Source organism: Rousettus aegyptiacus, unplaced genomic scaffold (genome assembly GCF_014176215.1).
Source record: "Rousettus aegyptiacus isolate mRouAeg1 unplaced genomic scaffold, mRouAeg1.p scaffold_m13_p_1, whole genome shotgun sequence".
NCBI lineage: Eukaryota > Metazoa > Chordata > Mammalia > Chiroptera > Pteropodidae > Rousettus > Rousettus aegyptiacus.
Window position 1 is genome coordinate 117142854 of NW_023416284.1, and position 22714 is coordinate 117165567.

Genomic DNA, 22714 nt, shown 5'->3' on the forward strand with positions numbered 1-22714 from the left:
CATAACAAAGTTTAGTGGGCAGATAGCCACATGCCAAAAACTGTGATAAGTGAACAAACAAAGTAAGGTTTGGGTTCAGTCTCTGTATGTTGCTTACGTCTACTACTCGGTGGCCTTGGCCTTTAGATAGCCAAAAAGCCTAATGACTATTTCATAAACATTCCTGAACTTGTGTGATAAATAATCTTTTAACTACATAAGTTTCCATCGTACTCAATTAGCATAACAAGATATGTATGCCTATAACTCAATAATGTACAAATAATTTTTTTAAATGGACAAAAGACCAAGAGATACTTCTCCATAAAAGATAAACAAAATTGTCAACAAGCATATTTCAAAAGGTGCTCGTGGTCATTAGGAAGATGTAAACTAAACTCCAAATGAGACTCATTAGAATGGCTAAAATTAAACTGATAATACCAAATGTTGCCAAGAATGTAAAACAACTGACATTCTCACACTTTGCTGGAAGAAGTATAAAATGGCACAACGCCATATAAACTGTTTAGTAGTTTCTTACCAAACTAAGCACACACTTACCATATAACCCAAAAATTCTATTCCTCTAGCACTGAAGTACATCGACATATGCAAAGTGTTTCTGCCCAGAGAAGCCTGCCTGAGTTGCAGGGTCCAGGGTTTTTACTGGGTACTTGTAAAACAGGCACATCTGCCTGAGTGACAAGCTCTGATTACCAAAACTACAGACCCTGCCAAGAAGCAAAGTGAGTATTTACCATAAACATGTTTTGCGCAGTCTAAACTAGGGGCTACTGTATGGCTTGTATTCAAAACCACATTATCAATTAGTAACATAAGGAATATTCCAAGAGCTAGGTTCCCAGGTGTTGGTCAAAGGTCAGCCACACAAACAGGCCCTCCTGAAGATATGAGAATTGAACAACATTGGGTAAGATGAATTAACATTTTCACAAGAAAGTTCACAGTAATACTAATCACAGTGAAAAAAACTGTAAATGATCCAAAAATCTAACAAGTGAATGGATAAGCAAACTGAGTGTAACATTCATACAAAAGACTATTTTACAGCAATAAAAAAGAATTGACAGATACATGAGAAAAGGATGAATCTTACAGACCTTATGTTGAATAAAACAAGCCTAGACACCAGAGTACAATTTCTATGATTGTATTTAAGTAAGTTCTAGAACTGGCAAAACGACTCTAATATGACAAAGTCCAAAAAGTGGTTGAGGCAGCTGCTAACTGTGAAAAGACATAAAGATGTACAGCAAGCTAAACTTTCAGATGTTGCCATTAGGAATATCAAGAAAAAGACAGTTTCTAGAAATCAACGCCTGGTGGAAGGAAGTGGGAAACACACACTGTTCTGAAGAGGCTATAGTATCACCTCAACAGTCTGTGACTCAAAATAGGTGTAGAACAACTGCTCTAAATCTTTGTTTCCCTGATCGCACATTCTAAGCTACCTTCTGGTCATCTGACTGTTCTTTCTTAGTGTCCTTTGAAAAGGTATCTTCATTTAGCTCATAAATGTTAGACTGTAAAGACAGAATTAAATTAACATTTTTATGTGTTTCAGATCAGTTCTAATGTCAAGTTGGGCTTATATATCTGTAAATGAAAAAAAAAAAAATTGCTGCTACCACTATCATGAAACAGAGAAACTGCTTTTCATGTTCTACTTCAAACTAATGGCTGTTTTAAAAAGAAAATTATTCTCAACTCCAACAGTGATAACACTCTCATATCTTGACATCTTTACAAAGTCTGCTTTTACTTGTAAATGTTTTTGTTAAATGATTGTTACTAGCAAGTAAAAGATAAGCAGACCATTTGCTTTAACAGTCCCACCCACATCAAAGAAAACATTAATAAAAAACTTTAAAATCTCATGTCCACAGAAATTGGCAAAAATTAAACTCATAAAACAAAGTCTTTTTAAAAATAACTTATTATAACCCAGCATAAACAAGTGAACAGAGAGTCATGGACAAAAATCATGGCAAAGAATGCATGACGGTTCTTGTGAATTTTAAAATGCACACAGAGCAAATGATCTACCTTTTAAAAACTGTTTTCATTAAATTATAACACATGAAAAGTAAGTTGGAAAATCAGGCTTTTGAATTTCTAGACAGTTTATTCCTCCCAACTACCAATGAAAACACTAAGACAAAGAATAACTTAGTCAACATTGTGATAGTATAATTAATCTCTACGAAGCTTTTTGTTTTAGAGGGTCAAAGTATAAAGATATTGTGGGAACTCTAAAAAGCCTTCTAAAATTATTCCATTTACTCACTTAAGAAATCTGGGGTCAAGACTGCTAAAAATATATTCAATACCCATTTTCCTTTCAGTTGTCCTTCCCACTTCCTCCTGGTTCCTGCCTGAAATGGATACATGACAGCTTAAACTTCAGCCACTGTTTTGGATTCTGTGATAACCTTAATATAAAAATCATAACTAAGGATAGAAAGCAGAGTAGAAACAAGCTTAGGACTCTGATGATGCTATGATGCTGCCATACCAGCCCTGGAAAGTCTATCTCCAGACTAATTTTATGTGAGACTGAAAAAAAAACCCTATTCTATTTAAGCCATGTATTTCCAAACTGTTAAAAGGAGCCAGGTGTAATTCCTGAAACAGAATATGGTACAAAAAATGGGGAAGTCCAAACATTGACTCCTGAACTATCCTGAACTGTCAGTGCTCTTGCCTGTGAGGGTTAAGTGTAAATATCTCAACCAACTTCTGCCATTGAACATGATAGCAGCATTGTGAGGTGCCATAGGATCTGATGGTTTCAAGATATACCCTTCTTCCCTTAATCATCAGCATAAATCACTCCAGCTGATATGGTAACTCGTACTGCCTGTTCATTCTATAAAATAAAGAGATAAAATGGTCAAATAGAAATTACACCTCCTAATTCAATAAAACTCTTGTTTCATCCTTGCTAGAGATACTCCTATATGGCTATTAAGAATTCTAAACCAGAAGATTCAGCTGTGACACAGTAAGAAACAAAGGGCTTATGAGTAGTTCACTAGGAATAATAGTACAAACTGCCATTCTCAGTTATTGGTAACATGTACACAGATTATGGGATAAAGAACCATATAGTGCTCTCTGGTCCACAGCATTCTCTAAAAGAATGAGAAAGCACTTCTCAATTCATTGTATGAAGCTAGCAATCTCAATACTCAAACTTGTTAAGAATGAGATAAAGGAAAATTACAGACCAGTCTCATCTCTGACCAACGAGGGTTCACCCTAGGAATGAAAAATTAGCTGAAGTATAACCTATCCATATAACACATCAGTTAAAAGAATTTTAAAAACAAACAAAAACTGATGATTATCTCCCCCAATAAAATATATTCAATTCAACAAATACCTACTGAGTATGTTCCAGGCATCATTCTAGGGGTCATGAATATGGCTAAATCAAAATTTAGAAGTCTCTATAAGGCTTACTTCTAGCAGGGAAAAGGCAACCTTCTGCAAACCAAAAAGAGGGACCTCACCAGAAACCGAATTTGCTAGCACCATAATCTTTTATTTCTTAGGCTCCAGAACTGAGAAATAAATTTGTTGTTTAAGTCACCTAGTCTACAGAATTTTGTTGTAGTAGCTTTAGCTAAAATATAGCCATTCTAGCAGATGTACAGCAGAATCTCATTGGGGATTTAATTTGCATTTCCCTAATGATTAACAATGCTGAACATATTTTTATGGACTTATAAGTAATTTATATATCTTTATTGGTGAAATACCTATTCAAATATTTTGCTCTTTTTTTAAAAATTAAGTTGCTTGTGTAATTAATGGTTGGTAAGAGTTGTTTACATATTCTGACGAGCCCTGCAAATATTTTATCTGTGGCTTACCTTCATTTTTTAGATTGTGTTTTTTAAAGGACAAAGTGTTTAATTGTGATAAAGTAGATTTTATCAAGGTTTCTCTTATGAGTAATGCTTTTGGTGTTATATCTAAGAACTTGTCTATGCCAACCTCATGAAGTTATGTCCTTTGATTTCTTCTAGAATTATACTGTTTTATAGTTAGTTTTAAAATCCAATAGTGTAATTCTCTAATGTTATTCTTTTTCAAATTGTTTTTGGCTACTCTAGATCTTTGCATTTCTAAATAAATTTTAGGATCTACTTGTCAATTTCTTTAAAAAATCAAAAAATAAAAGGCTGTGGGTCAATTTGAAGGAAAACTGCTTTAACTGATATCTTTACAATCCATTAATATGTCTTCCAATCCATTAATATTAAATATTTATCTATTTACATCTTTAATTTCTACCAACAATTTTTTGTAGTTTTCAGTGTATAAGTCTTTCACTTCTTTTGTTAAGTGTATTCTCAGGTATTTTTTTTTCCTTTTGATTCTTTGTGAATTTATTTGTTCTGTTTGAATTGTCAGTTTCTAGTTTTCATATTGATCTTGCAACCTGTAAACCTACTAAACTTGTTTATTGGTTCTATTTGTCTTACTATAATTCCTTGAGATTTTCTATCTATAGGATCCCACGTCAGCTCAGAAAATAAGAGTCTTAATTCTTCCTCTTCAGTCTGAATGCTTTTATTTATTTGGACTTATTGCACTGGCTAGAATCCCCATTACAAAGTTGAACAGCATTGGTGAGAGCAGACATTCTTGCATTGTTCCCTCCTAATCTTAGAGGAGAAGCATTCAGTCTTTCACCACCAAATATAACATTAGCAGTAGGTTATTCATAGATGATCTTTCTCAGATTGAGGAAGTTCCCTTCTATAACTAGTTAGCTGGGAGTTTCTATCAGCAATAGATAATGGATTTTGTAAACATACATGATTTTCATATCTATTGAGATGATCATGTGGTTTTTGGCCTTTATTCTATGAATATGATATTGTTACATGAATTGATTTTTGGATATTAAACCAACCTTGAATTCTTAGGACAAATCCTACTTTATCAAGGTATATAAAAACATAATTCTAAATTTAGTTTCTTAAAATTTTGTTAAGGATTTTGTATCTACATCTATAAGGATAATAGCTCACATTCTCCTTTTCTTGTGATATATTTGTCTGATTTTGGTGTCAGAGTAGTAATGGCCTCCAGAGTGTGTTCAAAAGTGTTCTCTCCTTTATTTGTAAAGAATTTGGATATTTTGGGGTGTGTAAAGGATTGGTATAATTTATATAAATGTATGATAGAATTCATTAGTGAAGAAATCTGGGTGTGGAAATTTCTTGTGGGAATATTTTAAATAACTAATTCAATTTCTTTACTTGCTAAAGGGCTATTTCTTCATGAGTCAGTTAGGGTAATTTACATCTTTCTAGGAATTTGTCCACTTCATCCACCTGTCTGACTTGTTAGTATAAAATTCTTCATTATACTCCTTTGCAATCCTTTTGATTTCTGTAAGTCTGGCAGTAATATTCTCTTTCATTCCTTATTTTGATAATTTATATCTTCCCCTTCTCTTTCTCCATTCCCATTTCTTCCTTCTCTCTCCTCCCCCTATGTCTTTCCCCATCTTCCCTTCTCCTTCTTTCTCTTTCTCCTTCCCTCCTTTTCTTCCTCCCTCTCCCTTCTCCCTCTCTTTCCTCTCCCATTTTCTCCCTCCTCTTTGCCCCTGCTCCCGCTCTTCCTCATTCCTCTCCCTTTCAATGAAGCTAAAGAATTTACCAATTTTATTATTTTTCAAAGAACCTACTATTCATTTGTGGGTTTTTTTTTTTTATAATTTGATTTGATTTCTTCTCTAACCATTATTTTCTTTCTTCTGCTTGCTTACGGATTCACTTTGCTTTTCTTTTTCTAGTTTCCTAAAGTAGACGTTTAGGCACTTTAGACTTCTTTTCTAATAGAGAAATTCTAATAGAGGAATTAAAGCTGCAAATTATCCCCTAAACACTCCTTTAGCTGCACCTCATAAATTTTGAGATGTTGCACTTTAATTTTTACTCAGTTCAAAACATAACCAAGCTGGGGTGGTAAAGAGAAAGGTAACAGATCTAGCCTAAAATACTGTAGACTACCACTATCCTTGCCAGTTTTCAGGTACAAACACTTTTCACTGTTGCATACCTTCAGATGATTTCCAAAACTCTAAATTGCTCTTTTGTCAATTTTCTCATGCTTTTGGAGAGAGGATCTACCAATTTTATCATCTGGCCACATATAAAATCACACTCTCAGATCATTCAATCTTAACAACATGGAAGTAGTGCTTTTAAGAAGAGACATGAGAGCCCTTGCTTTCTCTCTCTCTGCTCTCTGCCATGTAAGGACAGACCAAGAAGGCAGCCATCTGTGACCAGGAAACAGGTCCTCACCAGACACCAGATCTACCAGCACCTTGATCTTAGATATTAATGAGAAGTGGTCAGATTCTGAATAAATTTTGAAAATCAAACACAAGAAAATTTCCTGCCATATTTGATTTAAAAAAAAAAAAAAAAGTAAAAACTCAAGACTCAAGGATAACTTCAAGGTTTTTGGCCTAAGCAACTTTATCCTTCTAGTTGCTATTCACTGAAACAAGGAAATTTATAAAGCATAACAGAATGAGGGGCAGTTGTTTTAAAAACATTAAATTTCAGATGTTTTTAACTTGTTGGTAGAATTTGTCATTAATAATTAGACACAGAAAAGTTTTTCAAGAGAGGTCTGCACAAAGATTTGGATCCGGGAGTTTGGCATATAGATGGTATTCAGAATCAAACAACAGTATAAGGTCATCAAGGGATTAACTGAGATAGAGAACAGGTACAAAAGTTGAACCCTGGGACATACTAACATTAAAGACGTCAGGAAGAAGAGAAAGAACCACCAAACACACTCAAAAAGCACAACCAGAAATGTAAAAAGAAAAATCAAGACCATGTGTCTCTCTTTCTCTCCTGGAGTGTTAAGAAAGGTTTATGACATTAATGTAACAAATTAGTATTTTGTTTAGAGACACAATGTACAAGTCACACAAACTATAAGTCCAAGAAAACACTTGTATTCTTAATATTCCCCCTTGGAAACAAATTCTTAGGCCACTAAGCCTCAAGAAGTCATTATCTAGAGAATCCATTGAGCAAATCTCACCAGAAACCATTTAGAAAACTCCCCGTGATTAAGAACATTCTTTTAAAAAGGGATATGGAAAGCAGGACAAAGGATACAACCATAATCTTATCAAAAAGAACTTTATAGACCTGAATGAAAAAACAACCCAAAATTAGTCCCAACCTTTCTCTTGTCTGGAAATGAAATGAAATATATTAGAGGTGTTTTCAAGACAATAAAGTGTCAAAAAGATGTAAATGTAATGAGATGCTAGATCAATTCTTTCATTGTTAATTTTCCCATATCATTGCACAGTGGTTTACTTCTCTTGCTCTCTTAGCTGATTTAAATTAAAATAGCCAATAACACCTATTTAACACTAACCACAGGTCTCACACTCTTAACACTACAAAGTAGGTATTACGCTACTGCCAATTCACAGGTGGAGAAATCACAGAGAAGATAAATGATTCTAAGGGCCTATGGTACTCTTCTCAAAGTAGAAACTAGGAGGTTGTAAACTTTGGGTTCAAAATACATAGTAAAGACTTCGGGTATAATTTTTCAGCAATTAGCCAATAGGAAGCAAGGAGAAATTTTCTAAAGACTCTCTTACATGCTCTAAGAGGCCTGGCACAGAAATAAACATGCACATACTTTGAAACTCTCCTATTTTCAAGACAACACAAACTCTCCTATTTTCACTCTCCTATTTTCTGTTTGCTTAACAGAAAAAAAGTAAGAACTTATTAAACTATAATAATCTGGGATTATTTAAATAAGAATATCCGTACAATAGAAAACAATGTAGTAAAGTTTTTCTTTTCTTTTTTCTTTTTAATTATTATACATGTAAAAGATCATCACAATAGCAATATCTGAAATGGCCAAAAACTGTACAATCCAACTGATCATCAATGTTAGAATGGATAAACAAACTATATGTTATCATAATGGAATACTATATAACAATGAGAATTGTTATAGTACTATCACCTGCAATCTACAGATGAATCTCAAATATAATGCTGAGCACTAAAGAAGCTAAACAGAAGACAATACATACTATATGATTCCATGCATATCTACGCAAAAAATAATAGCCAGAGAACTGGTGTCAAGAGAAGTGTCTAGAAGGGAGTGATAAGACAACTACAAAAGAGCTGAACACAACAGCCTTGAACAATTCCTGTTTATGGTTTGGGCTCTCACCATTTCTACAACCTCTGCATTCAAGCAAAATCAAAATGAAAAGTTAGGAAAAAACATTAAGTAAAAAGAAAATTCACTTAAAAGAAACTACAGGAGATGATCAAAAAATTAAAACTAAAAATTTCAACAATGATTAGAGAAAATATTAGAACAAAATTTAAAATAAATTACAATCAATAAAAGAATTTAAAAGAAAAAATAATTTTGAAACAAAAACAACTCAGAAAAAGGTTAAACATACACACAAAAGATAAAAGTCTGTGTAAGAGGATCAAACATGAGATTAAAACAGAATTGAAACAAAAAATTCAGACAAAAACAGTTTTACAAAAAAATATCAAATAAGTTTGAAGACAAAGATGAAGAAATAAAATATTCAAAATTAAAAAAGGAATGAGTTCTTAAAAATTTCTGAGGTGAGCACAACTTGCTCATTGAAGGAGTCTCTGAGTATAAGGTCCCATGAGAATAGGACAGAAATAAACTTTACCCTCTCTTACTTCAACAAGCTCCAGACACTATCTCCTCTGTAGGCAGCTTCAGTTAACTGAGGACTGTTAACAAATCAACGGCTGGGGAGTATCTCATGGGTAAAAGCAGCCACAGGCCTGACTTCTGCAAACTTTCCAGAGGGGGAAAAAAAACCCCAAAGTTTCATTAATATAACTGAAAGTTCTCAAAAATGCAGTTTCCAGACCTTAGAATTAGCAGAGATCCTTTCAGAGTATCTGCAACATGAAAATTATTTTCCTAATAATATTAAAATGTTGTTTGCCTTTCCACTAGCAGTTACTGTATTCTTCACCATCAAGCACTCAACAGCAGGGGGAGGGGTGCACTTTTATTCAGGAAAGTCTCTTTGATGCATTAATAATTCTATTAGATGTCCACACTTGAGTATACATCTTTTAAATATTCTGTGTGAAGGGAAGTACACACAAAGCTTACTTACTTGTGAGAAGCACTTTTGCTATTTCAGTTGTGTGCAACACTAATCACTTTTTTTTCAAAGAACACTATTTTACTTTAAAAACAACTGACAGATAAGCAATGGTTATCCAGACTTGAGTATGAGGTAGATTTTTCAAAAATGATTAAAGCGAGCTTGTCACTTCTAAGAAAATAAGTATTTTTTGCCAGTGATTAAAACTTGAGCTTTCAAGAAAAAGTTAACATTTTTGGAAAACCTGAATCTACCATCTTGAGCTTTATATCTTTCCAATATATAAACATGTTTCTGGTAAGAACAGTAGTGATATTAATGGAATTCCAAAGTTAATTAGAATCTCTCTGGATGTAATTTAGCTTTAACATTATTTGAAAGGTCCCCAGATATTTTCTGAAGCTGCCCTGGAGGTTCACTGCTAAATATTCTCATAGATAATATCCCCAGAACTATTTATTAAAAGGCAGCTTACTTAATAGCAAGCAGCTCTAACTCAGGAAATAATATCCATTTTGGATTATGTCACTCATTAATAAGGTTATCTTTAACATCTCTAGGTATCAATTTCCTCATCAGCAAAATGTAGACAATACCTCCCAAAAATGACATTCATGAAAATAAGATAAAATGTTCAATGTGAAAGTCTTCCACAGTGCCTGGCAAGACCAAACAACAAAAATGTGTTGATATATTAGGAGAGATTAGATGAACCATAGAATCTTACAGAGGGGATATTAAAACAGTGTTTTGGATTATCTGGTTGTATAGTCCTCAGGAGGAACTATCTAATAGTAAGTTAGATAATAACTAGCATTTCTGGAAAAACAGCTTAACTTGAGGAAACTGACTATCTTAAGCTATACAATCCTTTCAGGCTCCTAGATGTAGGTCACCATCTGCATCAAAGTTGAAGGCCTATTAGCCACAGCCAAAATAAATACAACTGACTTTATGACAACAACCATCTTGCTTTGATTCTATGATCATCAATAAATCTCTATTCATAATTTGGCTTCTCTTGCAAATTTTAGATCAGTGTCTCAACATCCTATCCCAAGGTAGTTATTTCCCACTACAACGCAAGTTCTACAGAGAATCAAACCCAAAGCCCTCAGTCATCTACTGTTTATAATAATTAACTTAGCTCCCATGCATTTAAAATGATACTAGGAACACACTATCCTTGGGAGGACTGAGAAAAACACTCACTAAAATCATTTCCTGTAGGCTTAATTCTCTCCATGAAACCAAATGAAAAGGCTGCAAGAATTAACATTCCAGTTTAGAAGTCTTTGTAACTTGGCTATAACAGATTAATCCAGTAGCCTCTAGGTTCGGTAAGGTATGTTTTATAGACCTGTACTGCACTAAGATAAAATCTGGCTTATCTGTCATGTGTTCTATAGCAATAAATACACTTAAGGTAAAATAGGAGACAGGCTCCTTTCCCCAAAAACTGTTTTTAAAGATGTGATTTATATCCTCCCAATATATTTGTATTGAAAAAGCAACATTCTGTTTGATATAGCACCATTTCAAAAGTTTTAACTTACTTGGTCAAATTTAAATTTTATAATATATATTTAATATATTCATCAGAAATAGAAATTTCATATTAAAATATCATGAACACATTTCTGAACTCTACACCAAAGGGATAGAATTTCACAGGTACTATAGATTTTAGATGAAGAAAACAGGCAAAGGTTAGAATGAAAGCAGCTAAATTAAAATCCAATAAAACACTTTAAAAATTATCCCATCAATAGAAATGCCTACAAATGCTTTTTATTCAACATCTTGATTCAGTGCTTTAAAAATAAATAAATAAAATAAATACATCTCTTTCCTAAGTCAGCACTTAATACATTTTTATAAAAGCGCAAGTCTTATGTTTATTAAAAGCAAAACTTTCGGAAACATTTAAGTGGTTATCATAAAGCTTTTATAATCTCATATTAGGGAAGAAAGAAAAAGAAAGGGAGAGAGAGAGAAGGACCAATCAACCACAATCCCCTGGATTAAAGTGGCTCTGTACAGTAAAGTTAATGCTACAAACTCCCCAGAAAGAACACTCAACTAGTGTAAATGCTTAGAAAAACTTCTAGGAAACTGAAATGTTTTTGAATCAAGAGTAAAAGTGGGAAATTGGTAATAGTAACAAAAAAAAGAAAGTTGAGATTTAAAGTAACTTGATTGAACAAAAAAATGCTATAAATAACCTAAATGAAGCAAAATAGGTAATAGAAGTTTCAGGATTATGAGAATGAATGTTATATTACCTGTTCTTGGTGATGAACAATAATCTCAAACGTGGTATCAAAATTAAGAGTTTACATGTAGCTTTATACTACATTTTGATTAGCACTCCAAATAGGAAATAAAACTGAAAGATACTTACTATAGTAACCATACAATACAGTGTCCTCAATCTGTTTGCTGACATTAGCATTAGCCCAATCCTAGGACAAAAAGGAAACAATATCAATATTAATGAAGCATACATTTAATAATTATAATTAAATTTTAATATGACTGAATAGCACTTATAAATGTATCATCTACTCGAATAGGTATGGTCAGTGCTTTCAAAGTGACAAGTAAATAGACAAATTTCAACAGGTAAATGCTGAGATAATACAGTTCTGGGGAAACTCATATAAACAGGAGGCACCTAACTCAGACTAAAGATCAGGGATGGAATTCCCAAAATAACTCTAAACTGAGACCTTAAGTAAGAGAGGTCATTCTCAGGGGAAAAGAGAAAAATATAGTAGAAAGGAGAGAAGAGAGAACGGAACATATATGGAAAGTTTGGAAAAACTAGATACATTAGAGCTTTTGGAAAGGTAAGAGAAGCAGGTGAAGTGAGTGAGGGGAAGGACAGATTTGAGACTTGTGATTCACGCTAAGTATTTTGAGCTTTGTCCTAAGGACAGTGGAAAATAGTGACAATTTTTATGGAGAGTGACAACTAATGATTTGTATTTTAGAAAGAAGATATTTGGGCATAATACACATTTTTTAAAAAAATACTTAAAATAGTCAATCTAAGCTCCTTGAAATTCATTCCACAAAAGCATTCTGAAATTAGCAGTTTAAATTTAGTAATTTAACTTAGAAAATTCATTTAAGTTAATGTTTAGAATTAAAATCTACACATTAATGAATCAGAATTGAGGTATAATGGCAAGTCTTTTGTTGAATATCCTAAATTTTATGCATATAAAAAATTAAATCTGGAGAGTCTAAGTGACTAGTCATTGCTATTAAGCAGCAAGGCTCAACTCAGTATCTAATCAATTTTTTTTCTATATATTTGAATAGCTCAAATCAGAATCAACATCCCACTACAAGAACTTTTAAGAAAAAATTCCAACATTTAATTTTCCTAAAATAATTTAGGTTTTTCTTTTTTTTTTTTTTTTTTTTTTTTGCCTATAAACACCTCTAACAATGAATCTATAAATTCCTTACTGATAAACACCTAAAAGAAGAAAAATATAAAAAATACAAATTTAGCAGTACAAATACAAAACCTTGATACACAATGCACAAAAAAATAGCATTTGTCCAATAGCAATTAATAGGCTAAATAATGTATGTTAACTATGTAAAGAAAACTAACAAATGGAAAGTTACATGTTCCCACATGAAAAGATTGTTAATAACAAATCTCTCCTAATTAATCTATAAAAATTATATATTACCAATAAAAGATCCAATATACTAAGGGGTTTTTGATATGCTGATTCTAAAAATCATCTGAAAAATACAAGCAAGAGCCAGGAAATTTTTTGAATAAGATCAACAATGAGAAATTATTCAATTAATATACTTTATTATGTATTATTATAGTAACCCCTTTCACTTACCTACGTGGCAAAATTTAAAACATTAGTAATATCCAGTAGTGGCAAATGTGTAAGAAAAGTCATCTCCTATACAGTAATAAGACAGTAGTCTATGATCTAGACATTCTTTGTTGGAATACATCCTAGCAACGAGCTACCCCAGACAGGGCCACTCCTTCCCGCAAAGTAGGAAGAGATGTATGCAATATCAATTACATGCTTATGGACCAAGGGGCCCAAAGTTTCTAGGTGTTCAGCAACTGGAATGTCCTAGCACCCCATGAACATTTTGTATCTAAGCTCACACTACTTAGTACCCAAGTCCATAGTGTTTATCTACCTGCAAAGCCACTCTTCCACTTGCCCTATATGAAGAGAGAACAAAAAGAGAAAGAGGTACCTTTGCTGAAGTATCTGCACTTTGAGAAAGCTCACCTCTTTGCAGAATGTCAAATATATAAGAACTTGTGTGTTTGTTGATCCTTATCCTGTAAATTCCAGCCTATACCACGTAATGTTTATTGACCTTTCACCCAAGCCCTTTACCCAATAATATTTAGGGTGGCATTGTTTAAAATATTAAAGACAATAACAACAGGGGAAAAAAAAAAAAAAAACTAAACACAATCTAGATGCCTGGGGAGAAACTGTAAAATGTATCACAGTACATTCATAATATGGAATATCACATAGACAGTAAAAACAATGAAATCTAAATAACGTGGCATAGATGGATATCCACGAAGTACTTCTGGGGGGCGGGTGGGGGGGGGTTAACACATGTAGTCTTTGCCTAAAAACTGTAGTGAAAGAAATGCCCATACATATACAGAAAAATGAAAAGACAGTGGTAAGTAGTCTCATCACATGGGAATGGAAAAGCACTGGATAGAATTCTATAAAATGACTGGAAATTTTTCCGTCAATGATTCAAGTAACCAAATGTAGATGTACATAACCAAAGCTTTAGCTCCAAAAAACTATTTCTTTAATGATTGTGTATACATTAAAACGAAAGTTTAAATAGATTGTTGAAATGTGAAGATTTTTGGAACAGGAATTACATCTATCCTTATGCAAGCTTCTTATCAATTTCCAAGACAACTACATGAGGTATTAATGTATTCATTGAATATATGTTAAAAGTTAAAACTTTGAAATTGTACAAGGCACCAACTTCAAGAAAAAAACAAAAACAAACAAAAACAAAAAACAAAAAACAAAACTAAAAGTAGAAAATCTGATGGTACCTTTTGCCCTGCAGGATTCTTTTGTTTAACCAAATCTTGAGGCAATAAGAGTATAACTGTTACTATTTTAAAGCTAAAAATATGTGTAAAGTATACAACATCACTCAAATACTATTAGTGTATTTGGCTTTTACACACTGTCTTGCCTCCAAGGTATCTGATGTACTGTCAAAAGAGTTTAGTTTATGAAACATTCTTTCTAAATTTTGAGAACCACTATGACCTTGATACATTTTATAAACTACTGCTTTTCAGAGTAGAAACCAAAAGAAACTTTACAGTCAATTAACACCCAAAGGATTGTGAATGAAACAATCAAGAACTAAGACTAGAGAAATTAGAGAACATTCAAGAAAGAAAAATACAAATTTCATAAAACAAAGATGTAATAGGTCACATATAAAAGTCCCTTTCCCATTTTTCACAATGACTTTTTGAAATACTCTGCCTAACTACAGTTGACTCTCCTCATTTTTACCTGAAAATCTCAGACTAATGTTCTCACTCAGGAGTGATTTTGTCTCCCATGGACCATCTTGCAATGCCTGGAGACATGGAGTGGGGTGGAGGGAGATCAGTATACTACTGATCTAGTAGATAGAGGCAAGGATTTGCTAAACATCTACAATGTATAGGACAGCCCCCAAAGACAAAGAATTAGCCAGCACAAAATGCCAGTGGTTGAAAACACTGACTTAGAGGACTCAAATAATTTGAAGCCAAAAGACAAGAGTTCACTCACCTTACTACCAAATCTAAAACCTGGGTTCCATCTATATTCAAATCTTAGTTCTTCCTTCTGCTAAGTGCCTGTACAATTTACAGCCAACTCTTTCACTGTGAACTGCCACTCCCCAACCCCCACCCAATCACCTTTGCCTTCTCAAGGACATTGCACCTGTAATGACCCCTCACTCCTCTCAAAATTTCCTAAAACTCTACCTAATGCTTGGGTATATAAACTCTAGTAATTTCCATAAAACAACAAAGAGATCCACAGACAACAATTCATGTAAAAAACCTACCCTGACCCAAGTTTCTACACCCCTAAAAGACAAAACTCACTGAAAAACTGTCAGCATTCCCTATCACTACTTCCTCAGCTCCCTGTCCACATTTAACCCACTCCAAACTGACTATCCCACTGTCCCATCAAAATTACTCTTTATGAAAGAAAAAAAAAAAAGGAAGGAAGAAAGAAAAGGCAGAAAAGGAAGAGATGGAGGAAGAAGGAAGAAAAGCAAGCAGGAAATTACTCTTCATGCTCTTTGGTCACCATTGACCAAAGCTAACAGTCACTTTTCTACCTTTCTCACATCTCTCAACATCATTCGAAAATGTTATCACTCTCTCTTCCTGAAACATATTCTTCTCTTGATTTTCATAAGACTCTCTCTTCTGTTTTCCTTCCTACCTCTCAGTTGGCCTCTCCCCCTCAGTTGGCCTCTTCATAATGAAGCACTCTAATCCATGGTTCAATGCCAATCCTTTGATGACTGAGTCTTCCCAGCTTCTAGTCAGTCCACAGCTCTGAATACCATCCAAATGCTGATGACTTCCATATACTTCGCTTTGCTCTAACCCTAAGGTCTCCCTGAAGCTTCAATTCACTACTTGACACCTTCGCTTTACTATATGTAACAGGCAGTTGAAGAGAACTTATCCAAAATATAGCTCATTTTTCTACATTCCCTCACCTGCCCATGTGCTTACATATGCCCTGTTATTCCTCCAAGCTTCCTTACTTCTCTAAGGTGCTTGAAAACCTAGGCATTAGTGCTTCAATTTTGTTTTCCCTTCACCCCCACCCCCCATATCTAATCCATCAGCAAATTCGAGCAGTTTTATCTCCAAAATATATACCAATTTTAATTTTTCTCTACCAGCACCAGTCTAATCCAATTCACCTTTCTCGTTTATCTTCATTAACTTTACACTGCAGTTAGAAGAAAATCTTAACTCATTAGTATAACTTTAAAGCCATAAATGATCTGGTCTCCACCTTCCTCTAGATCTCAGCTAGTACCAAAGCACAACTCCTGCCCCCATCACACTTCAGTCAAATAGGCCAAACTCATCTTGCCAAAGGGCCTGTATATCTACTGCTCCCGCTCCTTTCTCCCTAAGGTCCTCCCTCTGGCTCTTCACCTGGCTGGCTCCTTATTCTTATCTCAAGTAACTTTAGTGATCTGGCTTACCTTAGCAATGTGGCTTCCAATCCTTCTATCTAAATTACCCATAACTAATTACACTCTTACATCAATCTTTTCTATTTCTTCATAGAATTTACCACTCTTAAATTAGCTTGTTTTGTTGTTTACTGTTCATCTGGTTTCACAGAAGGTAAACTCCAGGAGAGTATCAGCCTTATTTGTTTTAATAGTTAATCTCCAGCACCCACATTTGTCAGGTACATATCACATGCTTAAGAAGTATTAAATGAATGAATATATTTAAGATGCAATGAAAAGCACAATGTTCAAAGATACAATTACCACCGCATGAGAGTAGGATTGAAGCACAAAATAAAAAAATAAAAAAAATATTTGTTCGCATATCAATTTCTGATTTTCTCTTATTAATACACTTTTTGTATACAACTATCCAGTTACTGGACAACTATACAAGACATTGTAATTGAGTATCTCTAGTCTTTAAAGTTGTTTTTTTTTTTCCTATTAATTTAATTATTTCACAAAAAAAATTCTACAAAAAAAATTACCTGGCTAAAATTATTCATAGTGGCGTGTGTTGAAAAAAAGTCAAAGGAAACAATTCAAACATTATTACAACATACCACTGCCAAAACAAGGCAGAGATAGCTAGGAAGGTAACTAAGAGAAAATAAAGTATTATTGACTGCCTGCTGACAGAAAAGCCTGGGCATCCTGTGTTCTTCAGCCAATTCTTAACATCATTAACATCTGGAATTTCCAAATAATTATTCCTTATAAGAAAGTCCATAATCAGTTTACAGGTTCCAATATTTGAGGTGGAAATGGAGAAAGTTAGAGAATGCATATGCTCACTTAGGAATAAGTAATGTACATTGTAAAAATTAGTATACAACATAATTCATCATGGAAAACGATGTCAACTTATACATTTACCCTAATAAGTATGGATACATTAAAGCCACTGTAGCATACATATTTTTCTCTAACATGGTTAAATTTATATTTGTGGAATAAAGTCTGAAGAATAGTTCTTAAATACTTGTACCAGTCTTTCATTAAGAACAAGTAAATTCATCAGTAACTTTTTGGAGAAAATACATTCTACAGTTTATTGGGAAAAAGTTCTTGAAAACATTTTTCATTTCTACTTTTTAGTGTTAATATAGGCCAGCTTCAAATGAACTCTGTGAATTTCACTAGCCTCCCACAGACACACAAAAAAAGAAAAAGAAAGGGAAACTAAGGATGTTTTAAAATATCAAAAAGAAAAGTATCAAAGTATTAGGGAGAAAGACTGATAAATTATCTAAGCTCTGACATGGATAAAAACAAACAGAACTAGACAACTAGGTAAATGAAAAGTAGGGGGGGGAATAAAGCACATATAACTGCTGAATAAAGAAGGGAAAAAGTGAGCGGAAATACTAACATGGACTCCTTCCCTTCTAATTACTGGTGCCACATTTAGATTTAACAAATGTAAAATAAGCACATGACAATAGTTATGAATTTTCATCTTTTAGGGGACATTTAATAAAACAAGTGCCCTAAATTTTTACAGGTAATACATTTGCTTCCTTGGGTGAATTCTTAAAGTGTTTCTCAAATGGGTAAAATGTAATTTCATAGATTAAAAAAAAAAGAAAAACAAACTGGTACCCAGAAAGTGCCTACTAAATTAAGTACAACTAAGAGGAAGTTCATAATTTCATGAAAACACTTACTTTAGAAATTTCGAGATGAAAACATGCAAAAATCTGAAATTTCATGCAAATATTTAAGAACCTATATGTGTGTTACATACTGGGTATAAACAATAAATAAGACATAGCTCCAGCTTCATAGAAGCTTTTGCTAATAAGAAACTTAAGAAATTTACATAATTGAAAGAGAACTCAGAAATCTTCCAGTCCAAAACTCTTCATTTAAAAATGAGAAACCTGAAGTTCTGAAATGTTAATTAATTTGGCCAAACACACATGCTAGACAGTCAAGAGCCAAGACTAGTACTTAGGTCTTATACTTCCTGGCCTAATGGTCTTCTCACTTTACCATACTGACTCTAAGTGTTCAATATAAAATAGAGTAAGATTCTAATCTGCCACAAACAAATGCCCTTCTAAATTATTTATTTAGTGCATTTATGCAACTCAAGTCAAATAAACTTCAAAGAAAGACACAAAAATAAAACCTACTACAATTACTTAATATATTTTCAGATTAACAAAAGCATTCTTCCCATTTGGAGGGTTGTGAAATTCATAGTTTTTATGTCAGTTAATAGTCTATTTCTAGTCTTTCATGTTGTCGTATTCTCAGCCCCTGTGCTACATTTCCATTCTCATTTTTTCCCAGAGACAATAATAAAGCACAATATCTACTGGACTGTTAAATTTAAATACTTAATTGGCAAAAATTTGAAAGAATAAAATTGCATAGTATAATAATTACCTTAAATGTACCATTTTGATTTTTCATGTAAGAAACCAAAAATATATCCACTGGTAGAAGTGCTGATGTGATAAGTGCAATTGCCAGAGAAAAAATTGCTGTTATGGTGGAGATAACTTCACTTTCCCGCTGACTTTGGTATTTACGAACATATATCCAGCAGAATGCCAAAATAGCCTGAAACAGAACGAAAACAAGTGTTTTGTTATTGCTCTATGTATTCTCTAAAACTGATTTTAGCACGTGTTTAAAAGTTATCAATGAGAAACTTTATGTCAAGTAAAGGTTCTTTTAGATGTGTAAAGAAGGCCCACTATCCCCTAGAAACTTGTTCAAGATTGATAATTTTTAAGGCCAACTTCATGAATGCAGTACAACTTCACCTAGATGCAAAGACACACACACACACAAATTAAAAATTGTTGATAACAGTGCTCAGTTACATATACCCTCACCAAACACAGTGTAACCATTAATGGTTTTATACAACATTGTAGTTATAACTAGCTTTAATACATTTTCCCTATGGATCTCTCCAACCTAAAGGAGATATAACTAGATGTTCTAGCCTAAGCTTACTACTGAAGCATCACAGAACATAACTTGAAATTACCTGTGCTTCATTATGACAGTTTAAGAGTACCATTCAGCTAGAGATTAACTGCCAATTATCACTATGCAATTGACACATTATACTATAATTCAAATTTTACATGACACAAGAAATGTGAACACTGAAAATAAATACATGGTCACTGCAAGAAACTTTCCAGTGAAAAAAGTACTCTCAGCGGTACTGAAGCTGACAGCTCTAATCAAGCTGGTATTAATAGTTACCAATGTCTTTCTAGGGATTAACACAGAGTAGAGGACTTTATCCGAGATTCGCCAACTCTAGCAAACATCAGAATCCTCTGGAATACATATTAAAGCACAGATTGCTGGTTCTCACTCCCAGAATTTCAGTTTCAAGAGGTGTGGCATGGGGCCAGAAAATCTGCATTTGTAACAACTTCCCAGGTGAGGCTGCTGTTGGTCCAGGGATTACATTTTGAGAACATATGCACTACTCAATTGTAGGGAACTGCAGATAGATACCATATTAGCAATTCTCAGCCTTAGCTGTATGTTAGAGTCACCTGAGCAGTTTTTAAATACCCTTATGCCCTCCCCTAAATCAATTCAATCTGGGAATGAAGCTTCTCCAGGTATCAGCACCCTAAATGCCTGCGGATTCCAATCTGAGCCAAACTTGAGAACCATTGTTTTTAAATAAACTCTGTAAGAGTTCTGAGACTAGCTTGTTTTGTCCTTTCACTCTTTTTAACAGTCAACTGTTACTTCCTTTCTGGGTATCCTAGTTTAGGAGCCTAAACTGAACTAATAACACCACCTAACTAGTTTTACAGCTTCCAAATTCTCCCTAGGACAATCAAGATATAAGACCATTGCCACAGAAAAATCCTTTTTTCCCCTTTAGAGTTAACCCTTCTCTTCACTCTCCATTCCTTGACAACCACTGTTATCTGTCCCTACAGCTTCTGCTTTTTCTAGAATGTCATAATGTAGTACTATATATAGCACGTCATTTTTTGAGTCTCGCTTCTTTAACTTAGCATAATGGATGTGAAATCCATCCATTCTGTTGCATGTATATTCCTTCATATTACTAACATTTCAGTTGGTGTCAGAACAGCAGGAAAGCATAAAATGAGAAGAAAATGCAGACTTTGGAACCTGGATGTTAGAGCAAAACAAAACAAAACAAAACGGGTTCAAATTCTGTCTTAACTGTTTACTAATTTCTTTTTGTTCTGGGGAAATAATTTTTCATAAAATGTTAGTAATACTTTAATGGTTTGTCTTTAAATATATTCACACGTTTGAAACATTCCTCAAGTTATTATGAAGTCACTGGAAGCTGAGCCATATCTTTCTACACTTAATAAAGTGTTCAATAAATTTTTTGTTAGATTTCAATCAGATCTGCATTTTTACAAAGTTCAAAGTAATAGGTACTACTGCACAGGAAGGAATTTGCCAATACCAGACAGACCTGCAAGGAAAGAGCAATCCAAGCCAAATAATTAAGCCAGAGATTTCTGAACTTTTTGGTCTTGGGATTCCTTCACAGTTTTGAAACTCAGAACCCCAAAGAATTTTTTGTTTGTATGGGTTAAATTTATCAGTAGTTAACATATTATAAAATAAACCAAAGTCCTCATCTGAAAATAGGAATAAGAATACTACTGTAATCACAGTTTAAAAGGAATAAATGAGATGTAAAGAGTTTAACATAGTGCCTGGTCACAGTAACTGGTTGACAAATAGCAATAATTATTATTAAATGTCATATAAAATAACATCTTAGAGCAGTTCATGAAAGAAATATATAATTTGTTAACAATTATAAGGGAAGGTTTAGAGCAGTCACTAATCTCTCAGAGATTCTGATGTAACTGGTCTGGGCTTTAGAATTTTTAAAAACTCCCAAGGTGATTTTAATGAGCAGTCAAGGTAGAAAATCACTGAGGCAGATGTAGGAATGAGAGAGATAAATGTTTGTTAAACTAATGAACACACATACTGCCTAAGGACTTGTTAAACTACAGATTTGATTCAGTAGGGCTGAGGTTTTATGTTTTATATTTCTATCAAGGTCCCAGGTGGTGCCCTCATGTTTGAGTAACGAGTAAACTTGCTTTACAGAAACAGAGACTGTTTTGTATAGTGATGGGAAACACAATTGGGAAGGTGGAATAAGCCATATGCTTGAGTATCTTGGAGAAACTAGGCAGAAAAGTTTAGATTTGACCTTGTAAACAGAAATAGATTATAGGCTTGGAAGAACCAGAGATCTAACCATTCTGTATGTGGCAGAAGAAACTGAAATCCATTCTGTTTGCTTAAGATCACAAAAGTCATCACTTAATGTTGTTTCTCTAGATGACTGTCAGCAGTTCTGCGTTAAAGCCCCAAACCACTGGTGGTCCCAAAACCCTAAGGATGTGCAATTTGAAAACTATTCTCATAATACTAAAATGTCACTTGCCTTTTTCACTATGCTAACACTTGCACTCATGGTACATAAGCCATGTTGGGTAAAACTGCTGGCAAATTAAGCATAAGTTAAGACAATGACACCAAATTGTGCCAGTAGCTAATCACATTCTTCATCATTGCATACATAAGAGGAAAAAAAAAAAAAAGACAATTTAACATAAGACTGCTTGACAAAGCAATAAAAATTAACTTTATTAAACTTCAACCCTTGAGTCTTTTTAAATACTCTGTGGAGGAAAAATGTGAAGTGTGCATTAAGTTCTACTGCAAACCAAGGTGTGATAGCTGTCTCTAGGAAAGGTAGGTACCTCAATACTTATGAATTAGAAGCCAAACTAGGCGCTCTCTGCAAGGAACATCATTTTTATTTGAAAGCACAACTGACTATGTTTATTCAGACTTGGATATTTGGCAGATTTTTTCAAAATGAACAAAGAGAACTCCAATATTTCAAGAAAAACGACTGGCGGTATTTGTTGTCAATAACGAAATTCAAGCTTTCGAATGAAAATTAAAATTCTGGAAAGCTTGTGTCCAAAACTGTGAGCCTGACAGTTTCTCAATACTTATTTCCTAGATTTCTTCTGACAACATCAGTGATGATATTACTGAATGTGAAATTTTGATATTAGGTAATGAAATATACCCACATTGGGAAAATCTGCATAACTGAGTAAACCAGTATTTTCTAAATGACTAAATGCATCA

General features: G+C 33.6%; 1 protein-coding gene across 1 annotated transcript in view; it reads right to left on the reverse strand.

Annotated features, from left to right (window-relative positions):
* The window catches only part of LMBRD1 (LMBR1 domain containing 1), a 77450-nt gene that overhangs the window by 52522 nt on the left and 2214 nt on the right, over window positions 1-22714 (reverse strand). The window contains exons 2-3 of the mRNA XM_016157602.2: window positions 18944-19120; window positions 11613-11673 (exon numbers count right to left, since the gene is read on the reverse strand). Coding sequence (XP_016013088.1) covers window positions 11613-11673; window positions 18944-19120 — 238 coding nt within the window. The remainder of the gene's footprint in view (window positions 1-11612; window positions 11674-18943; window positions 19121-22714) is intronic.